The sequence below is a fragment of the Symphalangus syndactylus genome, chromosome X, assembly GCF_028878055.3.
Source record: "Symphalangus syndactylus isolate Jambi chromosome X, NHGRI_mSymSyn1-v2.1_pri, whole genome shotgun sequence".
Taxonomy (NCBI): domain Eukaryota; kingdom Metazoa; phylum Chordata; class Mammalia; order Primates; family Hylobatidae; genus Symphalangus; species Symphalangus syndactylus.
In genome coordinates this window covers 142,659,339-142,675,265 of record NC_072447.2, presented here as the reverse complement: position 1 = coordinate 142,675,265, position 15,927 = coordinate 142,659,339, and the positions used below count along the sequence as shown (strand labels likewise).

General features: G+C 37.1%; 1 protein-coding gene across 8 annotated transcripts in view; it reads left to right on the top strand.

Moving 5' to 3' along the window:
• The window catches only part of ATP11C (ATPase phospholipid transporting 11C), a 205,475-nt gene extending 196,717 nt beyond the window's left edge, over nucleotides 1–8,758 (top strand). For 3 of the 8 annotated variants that reach the window (XM_055267366.2, XM_063634309.1, XM_055267365.2), the window contains 2 exons: nucleotides 5,054–5,158; nucleotides 7,846–8,758. In XM_055267366.2, coding sequence (XP_055123341.1) covers nucleotides 5,054–5,155 — 102 coding nt within the window. In that variant the 3' untranslated portion in view covers nucleotides 5,156–5,158; nucleotides 7,846–8,758. Of the gene's footprint in view, nucleotides 1–4,281; nucleotides 4,373–5,053; nucleotides 5,159–7,845 lie in introns of those variants that run through there. The other 5 variants (XM_063634308.1, XM_055267368.2, XM_055267367.2 and 2 more) reach the window with 4 other exon arrangements.
• The last annotated feature ends 7,169 nt before the right edge of the window (nucleotides 8,759–15,927 follow it).

Genomic DNA, 15,927 nt, shown 5'->3' with positions numbered 1-15,927 from the left:
CTGTCATAGGGTACATTGATTCTTCATATAGAAGGCCAGTCAGTGTGTAATTAGGTGGCCAGAATTGCCCTTAACTCCCTGCTTCTACATGTCTTATGGGCTGGAACTGAACACAGTAATGTTAGCTTAGTTACAACTGCTTTACTCTAGTCTGGTGTTTTAGGATGGAAAAGTTGCATTCAAATACCTGATTATGTCTTAATATCGGTTGAACAGAGATGAAACAGGTTGATACAACAGACTCCACCCAGAATGTCTCAAGTGGCAATTTGCATGAAACCAAATAAAATAATGTTGCAATAAGAAATGATTTGGGGCTTTTTATAATAGAGAATTTTCCAGGGAAGGATTTCCAAGTTGCTCTTCCATCCTCCTTATTTGGGAGTATACTTTGGAATGATCCTAAATGTGTCTCTTATTTGAGGTAATGGAGCTCATTTTAAATAATGGCTCACACCCAGCTACATGGTCTAAAGATGATAGAAAAATCTCAGAAAACAAAACTTTCAAACATATCATCTTATCTTCTTCCTTATTAGGCCCTTTCTTTAAAAAGTTAGACATTGGCTGGAGGTGACTCTTACATAGACCATTAAATTGTGGGATGCTACTAAGCAGTCACAGATAAAGACTTAGAACATTTTTTTTTTTCACACAAACAGATTCTGAATTTCTCTTAAAAGTATGGAGTTCTGGGACTGCTTCCTTTTTTACTTAGCAGCATAGACTGTTGCCAGGGGTTTAGCATGAAATTTGTTGTGGGTTATGTCCGGCATAGGAAGAATTCTAGTGTCTGTGCTATAGCTTGGCATGCTGATATGCTAGAACAACCAGGAAAATTTCCATAATCATTTTCATTCATGCAATCATTCATTCATTTATTCCTACCCTTGTTGAACCAATAAACATTTGTTGAACCACCTACTGATGAACATCTCTCTTTACATCCAATGTCTGAAAGGCTAAATGGCTTTTCAGACTGTGGGATTTCAAGAGTTGCAAATGAGGCAAAATGTTGTGGGCGCTCAGCAGTGCTGCCTCTTTTCTTTTTTTCTTATGAGAAAATGCAAGAGCAAAGTAGGGCAATATGAATGCATAAAGGCCTACTGCAACATGGCAGCCACGGCTATTCTGATAAATCACATCTGTTTATATAAGGCCCTATTTGGCTATATCAGAGGTGGAGGCCAACTTCTAAGATAAGGGAGAAAGAGTATGTTATTTTCCCCCAAATATTTTAGTCTTTATGCTCAGTGACCAACAGTCTGACACTCTGTGTGATTTCCTACTTTGTTCTATATTCCTTGCTAAGACATTGGCCTCATTTTAAAGAGAGGCAAAAGATACTGGGTCTGCCCCATATCTTGATAGATCCCCCGATGTGGTCAAATGTGTGTCTCTACCTAGAGTAGAAGAATCCCTGAGTTCAACCAATAAGTATCGTGGACACATTATATACACAGCCAGAAATGTGGCAGGTCAGCTGCCCGCGCTATTATGTGGGTCTTGGCAGCTGCTTTGAGAAGGGGACTTAGCAGTGTGTAGTGAAAATGTCTCTATGGCATTTGAGAAAGAAGCTAAGCTATTTATATTTAACAATTATAAGAGCAACCTTATGCTGAATTCTGTTCAATTCAGCATACCTTGCCTGAGGGCCCACTATGAGTTAGCTACTGTACTAGGTGTTGGTAATTCAGGGATGAATCAGATGTGGCCCTAGCTCACAAGGAGCTCTCACTCTGGTTATGAGCATTCATATGGAATACTTCTGTAAGCAGGTATTAAACAGAATAGCAGAATCAGTGATATGGCTTGTTTTAACACAATTGAGCTATTTCAAGTCACTACCTCCTGAAACCTCCAGTAAAATCGCTAGTGTGGCAGCCTCCACTGCAACTGAGTTCTGTCATAATGCTAGTATTAGAAAGAATTCCAGTATCTTCAAATACAGGTTCTCTCCGTTATTTAACTCAAGGGTTGTAGTTAAGCCATGTATCCATCAGCTGTATTTTTAGCAATGAGGTTAATTTTTTTCCCCAAAGTTCCATTATTAAGGATCCTAGAGCTTTTCTTTAGCTTTATGAAGTGACAAAGCTGCATAGCAATGCTGTTGATGGTATATGATGAAACTACCATTGAGCACTGAACAGTGAAACAGCAGGATAACACCTTAAGGAAAGTTCAAGTATAGGATTTTTGTATTTCAAAAAGTTGTGTCCCCCCTAAGCACAGTCATTGGCTGTCTGTAAATCAATGAAATATACCTGGGCTTTCTGGCCAAGTAGCAAATACCATTTCACATTTCCAATGGAAAAATTTCCACATATCCTGTGTGAAGTTTTCTCATGTAAGTCACCACAATCAAAAAGGAGGCTTAACTTCGCTGAAGCTTGACAAAGGAAGACTATAATTTAATGGGAATGCACCCAGCAACATGGCCATGCTTAGCATGGGATGTCAGCACAAACAGGAAGAAATACTCCATTATGTAGAGAGCTCTTTCAGAGTGGCAGACAGGGAAGGGAAGAATGTCAACTGTCTGAGCCAAAGTCCCAGAGAAAGCACTTTGGAAATTTTGGAGAATATAGTTAATCATTATAATAATGATGATTACTATGATGATTCTTACAGTGTCATATACAACCATGGGTTCAGAGGGCAATAGCCCTGTTAGCTGGATTAGACAAAAATAAAGTTTAATCCTAATGTCGTGGCTGTTGAGATGGGCCTTTATCCATTGGCTTCTTTGACATACTGCTAATTGAGCTGGTGTCAAAGCTCTCTAGATGACTGCAAAGGAATGTGGAAATTTCATTCTGTTTTAGCTCATTATCTCCTGTTTACCCCACCCCACTGCCAGTTGCTAGCTATATCAATTTTTTTATTGCTTTAGTTACTCTTTCCATGCTTTCTCCTGCTTTCTGTACATTTCCTTTATAAAGTAGTTTTAACACCTAATCTATTAACTCCTAATATTTCTGCTTCATAGAAATACTTTTATCTCCGATGGTTGGATACAAGTGTTTGAGCACACCAAAACGTGCTTACAGTTGCAGTCTTGAATAGATAGGTTTGTGCATTAAACACGGGGGTGGGGAACTTGGTATCATGCTGATCTTGTAGCAGGGTTTTTGCCCATAAAATAGAAGATAGAAACAATTAAAATCTTTTTCTCAGAATCTAAATATACTCTAGCTTTATCAATTGGTAATGTGCATTCTACCAATATGTCTATCAACTTCATTCCACCAACTTTCTTCATTTAAGGTAAAAACAAGAAAAAATGTAGTTGTCAAAACGTGAATAAATTATTTACCTTTGAAAGTTTGTTTATTAGAATCTTCTGGATACATATGTTACTGTAGCTGGTTTCTTTTTCTAAGCCCATTTTAAGTCACTAAGTAGACAATATGGGTAATCTTTATTAGCAGAGTTGTTCAAGTCATCTACATTGTTGACCACTCATCTTCTGTTTTGCTTGGGCAATGCCGAAACTGGGTCTGTAAATTACCTTATAATTTCAGGCACAGAATCAGAAGGAAAAAAATAACCTTAGGTTTGCTAGTTAAACTTTATCCATTTTTACTTTTCTGGGTGTTTTAAGGGGAAAAAAAATAATACCTTACCCATGTAAAATTTAGCCTATCTTTCTAAAGAAGACTCTGTAGGAAAAACAGGGAAACCAATCAAATTAGGTTGTAACAAAGGAAGTTAAGCATTGGTCAGAGGCAAATGAGACTGAAATGTGGTATCACCAAATGTTTTCCCATTGTTATTTTTGATTAGGTTTTTATCCTACAACTGCCTAAGAGCAGTCAGTCCCTTCATAGTGTATCTGTACAGTTGCATAGGGGAGATAATTACTTCAAGATAGATTGGTGATTGGCAATGGACCCTGGACATAACTCTGACCAATGGATTTTGAACAAATGTAGGATAGTGAATTAATGATTAAAGATAAGTCTTATTTTAACGAGAAGCATATTTTAAAGTTATTTTATTTAAAATAGTCAATTTTCCCATTAACAAAATAATTTCAAATTGATATGTAGAGAAATAGTAGTTGGCACGTAATAATAGACTGTTCCTATCTCTGACTCTGCTTTTACTTCAGAAAATAATGTCTTCGAAACTAACATATCATTTCGGCTTCGAATTCTCAAGGTTTCTTTTTAAATGTCTTACATTTGAGAGATTATTTACTTTTTTTTTTTTTTTTTGGTTTCTGCATTTCTCTTTTTTCTACTGCAATTTTCCACCTTTTGTGCAATTGTGAACAAGGTAACGAAACGCCTCCCTTCCTCAGGAACATCTACTATCTTCATGCTTTCTCAAACTTCCAGCAATCACAGTTTCTCTTGGAGTGAATAAGGTGATTTCCTTTCTTAATGTACCAACTTGCTTGCATTCTCATTTGCCTGACACCGTTTTCTGATTCTTTATGAAAAATTACTTCTCATGACTCATTTTATATCTTCTATTGATGCTTAGAGTATTTTGTCATTTTCTTTTAATCATGTGTTCATCTTCCAAATTGTCACACTGGAGAGGAAGTAATTTTTAAAAGCTTGGACTACAGGTCTGTAGTCTTCATTGATCCACGGTATGCAGTAGCCATGGCGTGTTAGAGCTAGTCTGTTCACCAGGACAGGAATGTTTTGCACAAATTTCTCTTTGTTTGATAATACTCACGGCACCGGCACAACTCTCAGAGGTGTTCACCAAAAGGATGGTAAGGTTTACTAATCAAACCATATTGACTCATCTTACCATATTACTTACCAGTGCCATTCCAAAAACCCAAGTTTGCTACATACTACTGTTGTCTGTTTACTTCTACCACAAAAACAATTCGAGTTGGAGACTTTCTTAGGCCTTTGAATGTATTCATTTGAATGTTATACATTTACTGTATAGTGTATTCATTTGTACTTTTGGCCAGAGGAGTAGTCTATAGGAAATGATTTTTTCTTTAACTTTTTTTAAATATATAATCACCAGGTAGGTTAACCAATTTTCAAATGCTTTAAGTATCTTTGCCTCACTATTACAGAGAAATCTGAGCTGTAGAAGGGCATCTGACTCATTATCCGCCAGACCTTCAGTCAGACCTCTTCTTTTACGAACATTCTCAGACGAATCTAATGTATTGTAACAGGTACCTAGTGTTAAACAAATGGGCTGGCTTTAAAAAAACGGATTAACAGCATTATAAAGAAAAAATGAAAATATCACTCTCTAAATTTTCTCTGCTGTTGGTGTGGTGAACTTTACAATATTCTTTGCAAAAATATAAAGATGCATTACTTGGAATATGGGGAAATATGCATTTAAAATATTAAACATTAAAATATGCTAAGCCCCCTAAATAAAATGTTAAACATTTTTCAGAGCCAAGTGTTGATACAGCATATTTAATTTGTAAGGGGCAAGTTGTCATGGCAAGGGCACCATGTGAAAATGTTTGTTAATATTGATCAGGAAATATAACTTTGATTTATAAAGATCATTTGGAAAACTAAAAATAAATATTCCAAAATTGCATCTGTATAATATCAAGCCAATTTAGCATTGCATGTTCTCTTGGGAATTATGTGAAAATAACTAAATGTGTTTGTACCTTCATGTGCTGTGTCTGTGTGTTTGCAGGTACTGTATACACTTATGTCCTTGTAAATGTCTGATCTCCAAATATATATTAATGAACCAATCTAATCATAACTTTTTTAATGTCAAGTTTTATTCAAGCTAAATGTTTCAACTTTCAGAGGTAAAATATTTCATAGCCATTCAGGGGGATGCTTGCCTAATGATATAAAATGCTTTATAATTAATGTTTCCAAAAATGATTAAATTCACTTTATAATGTTTAATTTACCCCCAAAAATATTTGGGAGGAATTGATATGCCGTGGGAGGGACCCTTGAACTCAGAATGACTCCTTTATGTGTAGTCTGTATTTCCTTCAGTGGGGGCCTTTAACAACTCAGACCTCTGGAGGTCTTTTATCCATCCATAGGAATTTAGAGTAATTCATGAACAATGCTTCTAAGCTTGTCAGCTTGGAAACAACTCTACACAGCTTAGAGGAGGGCCATCTTTCATACACACATAAAAATTAATGATCATCATGAATAAAATTGTGGGTTAGTTCACTTTGAAGCTAATAATTGCGAGTCCACCTCATAGGCCCATTTTTTTCAACAGCTGTCAACTCTGCCACCCTCTAGCAAAGAATACAAGTTAAATTAATGGATTGAATCCAATGGTTCTTCTGTCTTCCTGGAGTTCATCACAGTCTGCATCTGCACTGTTATTTTAGAAGCAGACTCATTTTGTCACAGTTAGCATCTTTTTACTCATTTTTGAACAACTTACCTGCGTATGTTTTCCCTTTTAATGAATCTGCTTCACAAGTAACCCTCAAGGTCTTTGACCCCTTTGTCCCAGATTGCCTTGCTCTAAGCTGTGTGATGCATCTTAGCTGTATTGTTTCTGGCTAATTTTGTATCCCCCTGGATTGCTCTCTTTAGCTTGGTCTGTGGTTTGGAGGACTAGGCTGGATAGAAGACACTGCTGTTGCTTTTGGCCTCTCCAGGGCCTTATCTCCTACAATGTCTAACATAGAACTGAGGAAGTATTTTTTAAAAAACAATTGTCTTATTTTTAATGTAGTTATTTCTTCCAGGAATAGATTTTCATGTGGCATTATTTCTCCTCCAAAGACAATAATTAGCAGCGAGTTTAGGCATCTAGTTTGTTCCTTGGTTGGTAAGGAAACTACCTAACTCCTCAATGTAAGTTACATTCTCAGTATGAATGGCAGCCTTATTTTGGTTAGAGTCACCATGACCCTGCAGAGCTATCTGAAAACCTACTAGTGGTTCTGGAGAATGTGGAACATAAATAGAAATGGAAGGTATTCTAATGAACTTCTAGTCCAACCATGGCAAAGGAGGTGTCCCAGAATGGGAAGAAAATAGCATACTACGTAAGACCTTCCACTACTCAGGTTCAAAAAGATTGAGTTTTAGAGTGGAGAATCAGGCTCCCTGTTTTGACATACGACTTCCATTTCTTAACATAGTTGACTTACACTTAATGATCAGTTTGTCTGTCATGCACCATCCTGATCATAGCATTTGATGATATTTAGAGGACAGAGAAGAATCTACAGATTTGATAGGGAAATATCCATGGCTTCTCTTCCAGAAAGATGAAGCATAAGAAAAAACAGAAGAATCAGTCGACTCATAGATACGTGATCTACCAAAAGGAAAATTAACTTCTGTATTGTAGGGGGGAAACGTGGTTCTTTCAGTAAAAAGGAAGAATATTTTTACAATAATCTTCCAAAGCTGAATATATCTTCAGACTTCCTCTGTCAAAATTAACACATCAAGAAAAACAGCAACCTAATCATTCATCAAACATTTCCTGAGTATCTGCTGTGTGCCAGACACTATACTAGCTGCTGGAGATAGAAGGTAAATAAAATGTTCCTGTTTTCAAGGACCTCCCAGCCTAGAGGAGAAGGGATCATAGCAAGCTAAACCTCTGCTATGGTAAATAATCCCAGAGGTAGAAAGTATTAGGAGAACCCTGGAACAATCCAAAAGCAAAAAGCAAGCCTGAATCTATTCAGCTGACAAATGAAGAAAGAATTAAAATCTGGTTATAGTGTCACTCTTTTTTTCCCCTGCATGTGAATAAAACTTGGCACTTCGTTAAGACGGTTGCTTTACTCTCATAACAAAATTTACTACTTATTTCTGAAAATGCTTAACAGATGGTTTCACATTATTAAAATAAGCCTTTTAAATCTGTATATTTTACATTTTTCAGAATCCGAATCTTGAACTGCCTATGTTATTGTCCTACAAGCATACTGACAGTGGTTACAGCTAAAAAAGAAAGCATGAAGAAACAACTACAAAAAGTTATCATCTCAGGATACTTGATATGCAACACACTAAACCACTCTCATGTCTAGAGTTCACAATAAATGTTCATTAAAATACCAAATGATTCTCTTAAGCATTTACAATTATTGTAAGTAGCCTTTATGGCCAAAGCTGTAAGTTAAGAATTATATGAAAGTTGAAAGCAAGAATACTTAGAATTCTGGCTTTAGATAGAATAATATAACTCAAATGGGTGCTCTTTTAACCCATGAACTTTGTGAATGGATTTAAATAACAATAGTATGAAGTAGAAGTTATGCAATGAGAATGGATAGATTTTGCTAATACTACTTTTTTTGCCTGGCAGAAGAAATAGACTATTTGGATCACATTTCTCATTCCTCCTAAATGATCATCTTAATTTTTTTTCCAAAGTACATAAGGAATACTTGAAAATACAGAATAACTAAATAGTATCAATGCATCAGACGGACTAGTTAATCCCTTCTGTTTACCCACGTGCTACTTATGTCTTGGTAGAATATTCTTGCTAAAAAAATACCTTGAACTCTTATGTGGAAAGTGTTAACTTACGGGTATTTTTGTGAGAATAGAAAAAAATTGTTTATTTTTTATTCTTCTGAATTAAACCCCACTTATGGGTGTAAGCCTACTAGACTTGAAAATAAAGTATAAAACATTTCCAATCACTTAGTAGCCCCTCAAAGTAGTTAGAAAATAAACAGATTTTTCCAGTGTTGATTTTACTGGGATCTGCAGTAAGGTGGTTTAAACCATAGTTATATAAAAATAAAGGTCATTCTGAATATCAGCCTTTTATAATTTTATGTGAAGAGGAAGAAAAATAGCTTATTTTAAACTTTTGACGGTTTTTATTTGAAAGAGATTGCGTTTATGCATATATGCAGTGCTTTTTCTTAAACTTGGCCAATTTGGAAAGGGGGAAGGATCCACCCCAAAACGGTGGTTCAGCTTGTAGAGCCATGACTCTGAAGATGAATGTTGTCTCTTAACTTGGACAGGGAAATGGTCTAACTCTAAACCATGAGACTGACTTTAGTAAAGTCCTTGACTAACTGAACTAGAAGGAAGGTTTAGCCTTCTAATTAGTTCACTTGAAACATAAATGTGAAATGTCTTCATTCAATGTTAAACATACACTTTTTTGGATATAAATGACCATATTTATTTGACTGCTAGTTTTTTTTTTTTTTTTTTTTTTTTTTTTTTTTTTTTGTCTTTCTGGCATGCCTGTACTATTATTAGTGTTTATATTGTACCTTGATTTGGAAAAGTATTGGAGTTAATCTGTATCATATTTATATAGTCCATATGGCACATTTGATTCTTCCATGTATATTTTGTGTTAGTGTTTAGGTATGATTTTTTTCTAAATTCTAGAAAAGAACATAATTTCAGTTATCAGAAGCCATTCCATCATTATAGACCCTTTTTCATTATTTCATTTGCTCTCATATATCAGTATTATTTTTGAGCATTTTGTTACATGTCATTCACAACTTACCTAAGTGTGCTGTGTTCTGGTAGCCCGTATTTGAGGTAAGCTGCTGAAAACAAAAGTCTCTATATTCTTTGCTTATTCCAAAGAGCTAAAAAAGTCTAACCCAGGAAAGCTTTTGATATTTTGTGTTTGTTTTCTTGTTCTTATGGTTGTTGTTGCTGTATTATTATTGCCATTTTACATAAAATCTATGGGAACTGTGAATACAGACGAGAGCCACAGTAGAGAGGCTTGTTTAATGCAGTACCATTGGAGAGTTAACAGAATAATCTAGTAGAAAAATAACTGGTTGCATGTAAAATTCCTTCCAGCCAGAAAGAAGGAAAGACAAGGAGTAAGGGGGATTTAGAGTTATGTCTCAGCTACACATTACATTGTGACACTGCAGCTCAAATTCAGAATGGCAATGATACATGATATCATGGCCTAGATCTTTGAGAGGGACCTGGCTTTCCTTTTTAAAAGATATTTTACTGAAGAGCTAAAAAATGGCTAGTGTGGGGTTAGCAGATCGAATAACTTGAAATAGACCATGCAGTATTCCTAGCACTCGATGTAATCACCCTATTTGTGACAGAGAAAGGGAAAAAAAATGTAATAATAAGATCATCTACCTATAATTTGAATAATTTTGAGCTATCAAAATGTCTTTGTAATTTTCACAACTGTTGTCCATTGTTTGAGGATGTTACCTACTAAACTGAAAACATTCATTCCGTATCTACTTACATATACACCAGCAACAGTATAAATGTAAGCCTAACTTTGCAAAATTCATAATAATTTAGTGATGGAATTTTTTAATAACATGCAGTATATAAATGTGCAGATTTTATGCGTGTTGACAAAATCATTTTTCAGCTTGCAAAGTGGGACTGCAATATTACATTTTTCACTTAAGCAGTTTTTTACATCTACGTTGTTGCTTTCTAAAATGAATGTGAATGCCATCTTTTATGACTGCAACTTGCCTTTTCCATTACAGAAATTTTTGTTTGATGTAATCAATAAACTTTGGTATGATATGATTGATATATCAGCCTCTTTTTTTTTGGAAAGGCCTCAGCTTGACATTAAAATAATATGGAAGCAATTTGTCGATGGGAACTAAGTTTCTAATTTCTTCTTGACCTGCACAATTGACAGAAGTTTGACCATTTCTACATGAGTTCAGCTGGTATTTTATGGCAATACCTAATTTGGGGAGGGTAAGATATTTGTAGGAGTTTTTAATAACACTGTACCTTGTTACTGCATAGATAAAAGTCCAGCCAAATCAGCAAATACATATTGAAAGTCTACTTTGTGCTTGGCAGTGTGCTTGATGCCAGCCATGCGTTGAAGGTAGCATATGTTTGGTCTTTGTGGTCTGTGTCTTCAACCCATTGAACTCATTTGATTCTTAAGCAGTCAAACATGAAGGGATTTTACAGTAGCTTGAAACTTGGTCCAAAGATGTGTGTGTGTGCACACCACTTCCCCACCTCTTCTTACATTGCTCAGCCTGCATCCAAGACCTTGTGAAAGTCCCTTTTCTTGAAAAACCTCACTGTCCTTGACTGCCAAGAAACCAGAGTTGCTCTATGGAAACTGGTTTCATTGCATTTCTACATTTCAGTCTCTATGTTTTGGTAGTCTTTTAATCCTGTAGGTCTTTGATCTATATTTAGTGTGTATTTTCTTCTTTTTCATTAAGTAGAAAATATGCGAAAACCTGAATTAAAGTATCAGCTTTGCCACATTTCTCTCTGAATCCTTTTTCTTTCTCACCTATAAGATGGTGTGTGGCAGGGCAAATAAGGTAAAGAATGAAAATTGCTTTGTAAAATGTCATTTGCTATTCATATGTAGGCATTGTTACTTTTATATTAAGAGTTTTTATTGCTTAATTTTTTAATGAACAGTTGTCATTTACATTTTCACAGATGTCTTACGTTATTTTTAGCTTATTGGAATCAGTTCAAGCTTCCTTCCCTTCCCCCATCCAGCCTTATGGGGAGCTCCCTCTTCGCCTCACTGCTTAGTCTGCCCACAGTTGGCCAATACAGTGAATATTGTGGGGGTCCGAGTGATTTGGCCCCTTCAACAAGAAGCACAGGCAGAGGTTAAGGGCTGAGGTTATCACTATGGTTATTCAGTGAATGTGTCCATGGGCAAAGTGCTGGATGCATACTAATGAAGCCTGAAGCCCTGCGTTCTGAGAATAGTTGTCAGGGAAAAAAAGTGGGCTTAATTATTTTGCAACTTTTAAAAAATTAATTTGACACAATTTTACCAACAACTGATGGGCGAGGAAACATGGGCCCAGTTCCTAGTGCATAGACTATTGTGCTAAAGAAATGTTGCAGCGTGGATGAAGCAAGTCCTCATCTCATGGGCTTTGGGAGTAAGTGCTCAGGCCTGTGGCTGAGAGAAACAGTGCACTCAAGGTGGGCCAGAATTCCTGCTGGCAGTGAGTCTTTGGCCTTGGCTCTTTGGGCAGGATTGAGCAAAGGATGTACATAACTAAAATACCTGCTGCTGCTTTGGTTTCTTCAGCAGTTGCCAAAACCCAACTCCTCACATTAGCTAACACTTACACAGCACTTAATATGTGCCAGGAACTGTTCTAACCACTTTACACATATTCATTCCTTTAGTAATTCCAGTAACCCTAGGAGATAGGTACTGACGTTTCTTCATCTGACAGATGAGGATACTGAGTCCCAAAAATACTCAAGGTTACACTGTCTGGTGGGGCCAGAGTTTGAATCCAGGTATTCCGATTAGAGTCTGTGAACTTAACTAGGACACTGTATTTCCATTTTTATATCACCCCTGATGGCATGAATAAACAAATCATCAAAATGTTAGTATTAAACTTGAGAAAACAGACAAACTTAAATTGAAGGATATTCTGCACAATAACTGGCTTCAAAATTACAAAGATCATGAAAGAGCAAGACTGAGTAACTCTCCCAGATAAAGAAAACAACTAAAACTTTATTGTGAAAACTAACCGTGGCATATGATCTTGGACCAGAAATTGAACATTAGTGGGATAATTAGTGAAGTTTGACTACAGTGTCTAGGCTATATAACATTATATAGGCAATATATCAATGTTTTCTGATAATTTGAAATTATGCTGTGATTATGATATATTTTGGGGAATCCAAGTGGGGGTATATGAAAATTCTTTGCACTATTTTTACAACTTTGAAATGATTTCACAATTTTAAGAAAGCTAAAACAGTGAAGCTTAAAAATATTAATGGGAAAACATTAAATTAAGCTGATACAGAAGACTAATTAGCTAACATCTGCATAGCACTTTATGGAATGCTTTTGTGTGTACCTTATTTAATTTTCACAATAGTCCTATGTAGAGATCATTAAACTCCAGTTACTTAACATATTAACTGAGGCTCAGATAAGTTAATTATCTTGCTTGTCTCCCAGGACTGAACTCAGGTATGACCCATGTGTTTCCTGCTATACTACACTTTGCAGTTTGTCTAGGACTCTTAAAGCATTTCCCGTTGGATTCTGGAATGATCAAAAGGCAAGTGTTACTGCAGTCATTTTTGTGTGGGTCCATCAGATGCAGTCAGATACAACCATAGATAAAACTATTGATAGAGTCATGTCATTGCTCATAGGGTTGAGTGGCCTGAGAATGGCCCAGGCCTGTTTTCCTTTTCCCCCTTTCATCTAATCTGAAGCTGCTGAACTGGGCCTCAGCACCAGTACTTACTCAGGTATTTTCCAAGGCAAGTTTTAGCTTACTATCCCTGCTTCCCACCCTTGGAGTGAGAATACAAGAACACTTCTTTAATTTTAATAATGAAATTAATATAAGGAATTGATTACACAGATAGTATAGCTGAACAGCCCATTGGGGATTCTGTGAAACGGCCCAGAGATCAGAAAGAGGCAGAGGCCAGAACCATCCTTAGGTTGTGGGGGCAGTAGGAGGAAATGGACTTCTGGAGCCAATGGCCTGGTCATTTGGCAGACTTCGGAATCACTGTGGGCCTATCAGGAGCGGCTGGGGCCACAGCAGAGCCATGGCCACTATTGGAGATGCAGCCTGAGGCAGAAATACCCTGGCTTCTGTCCCCAAGCCTCCAGTCTGCCTTCCATTAGCTAGACCCAGCTAACTTGAGGACCTGAGAAACAATACAAAACAGAACAAAGAAGTACAAGGAATGTATCTGAGGGTAAAGAGGCCGGGGACTAGCACGTCAAGGATTTAAGGAGTCAGGTTCGGATTTATACTCTTAAGAGTGTGTATAAACATAAAGGTGAAACTTTAAGGGGCTAGATTTCAGCCCCTTTATAAATGTCATTTATATATCCCATATGAAGAAAATGCGGAAAAACAAGTCACTCCTGTAACATATTTAGTGCAATACTGATGATAATTTTTAATGGATGCTTGAATTAATGGAAATAGAAGGTCCTTGTATAATTCAGCCTTCTTAATTAGTAATAAAGACACAGCATTAAAAAAGACCTAAATAAAGGAGTTAGCATATCATTTCATAGATAAATGAAATTCATCTACATCATGTTCAAAATGTAAGAATAATTCACCAGGCTCCGGATAAAAAGCTGCAATATTAATTGCAAAGGAAATGACTTTCCTTCTTTTCATCCTTCTGCTTCCACTCATGAAATAGAAACTGTCTTCCTGCAGGAAGTATGTGGAAGAAGGTTTCTGCCCTCCACTCCTCAATTAGCTGACAGGTAAGACTGGAGAAGGGGGTTACTCCACATGTGTGGTTTAGCCCCACTTGAGCCCTTCCTCTTTCAGAACTGCCAGCTTGCAGGCTGATCGCCTTCCTTTCTCCATTCCCAAATCCTTCATGCAGAATGCTCAGTGTGGGCAAGGAATCAGATAGGCAGGGTGGAGGAGGTGGCTCTAGTTTTCTAGCCACTCAGTCTGTGATTAAATGGATAAATTCAGAGGGGAAGGAATGGGAAGTCATTTTGGCCTCAGACTAGGCCAAGTTTTAAAATGCATCTTTGCAAATAATAGATTGCTATTTTGTCTGCTTCAGGCGCTGCTGTATTCTTAGTGCCTAGAGCAATACTGGGGGAGCATAATGTTTAAAAATATTTGTCGAATACACAAACGAATTATATCTCTGATGTCTGTCTTATTTCTTGACTGGCTTTGAACTGAGAGGGGAGAGGGATATGACAGTTAATATATGGGGCATTTTCTCCCTTATGTTCTCCATATTCAAGGAGATGGCCAGCCTCATGCTCATTACTTTAGGAGAAGTATTAATATTTGGTACCAGGAAAGCATAAGATTGCCTGCAGAGCTGCTTGGCTTTTCTGTTCCATGGGCAGATCATTAAGAATGTAGGTTTTCAGAGGAGAGGGAAAAATGGGTGTCATGGGCATAGAGTGTCTTGGAACTACATGATTACAGAAGACTTTGCTCAAATTAGAAGAACAGGATGCCCCAGGCTGCAGGGAGGAGAAATGAGAAAGGATCTTTTAGTGCAAAGATCAGGTCAGACCAATGTTCTGCTGAGCAGCACCTTCAGGGAAACAAGAACAGAGAGGACAATAGAGGAGTGCTTCAAGGCAAATGGCATCCTGGCCAGCGTTGGCAGAAACCATGCCTCAACATGGCAAGAACACAGCACAGCTTCTGGCCCTGGAACACATGATGCAGATAGGGATAATGGACCTCCTGAGTGGTAATGTGTGTGGATGATGATTGAAGATAAGACGGGTGTCCTCCATCTCCAACACCTTGACACTGCATTAGCTCCAAGAACCATAGAACAACCCTAGTGAAAGGGGGACCTCAGGCCAGATAATTTTCATTCGTACATTCACTCACCCATTCATTTATTTAGATACCTCTCCAGAATGGGAGCTAGGCAGGGTCCAAACTGAGTTTAATTTTTTAAATGTATTTATTGAGTGCCTTCTCCCACATTTACTACATTCTTCCTTAACAGCTGCCTTTAATATTATTTTTAAAGCATTATCTCTTTCATTCTGCTCTGTCAATTTATACATTGTTGCATTTGCTAGACAACTGCAATTATTCTTTGGGGCTTTAAATTTTTTTCTTCAGGTCATCGTGGGTGGAAGTCTTTTTATAATATGTTGCACTCATCTCTGCCTTCATATGCGGAAGACACAGAATACCACCTCACCTTCTCAATAACGCTGACTCATCATTATGGATATCCACTAAAGGACCCGGCAATAAGTACAGTAGTGCCAGCCTTTCTGGGTCTTCACACTGCTTAGCTTTAGGAGGATATCGTATTTCTTTCTATAGTCTTCCTGTCAGCTCCCTTGCTCTCATTGTCAGTATTTAATTTTTGTTATGCCTATTGGTCCATGTCTACCTTCTTCCTCTTGACTTCCCCCACAGATTTTTTTTTTTTTTTTTTGAGCCAGAGTCTCGCTCTGTAGCCCAGGCTGGAGTGCAGTGGCGCCATCTCAGCTCACTGCAAGCTCCGC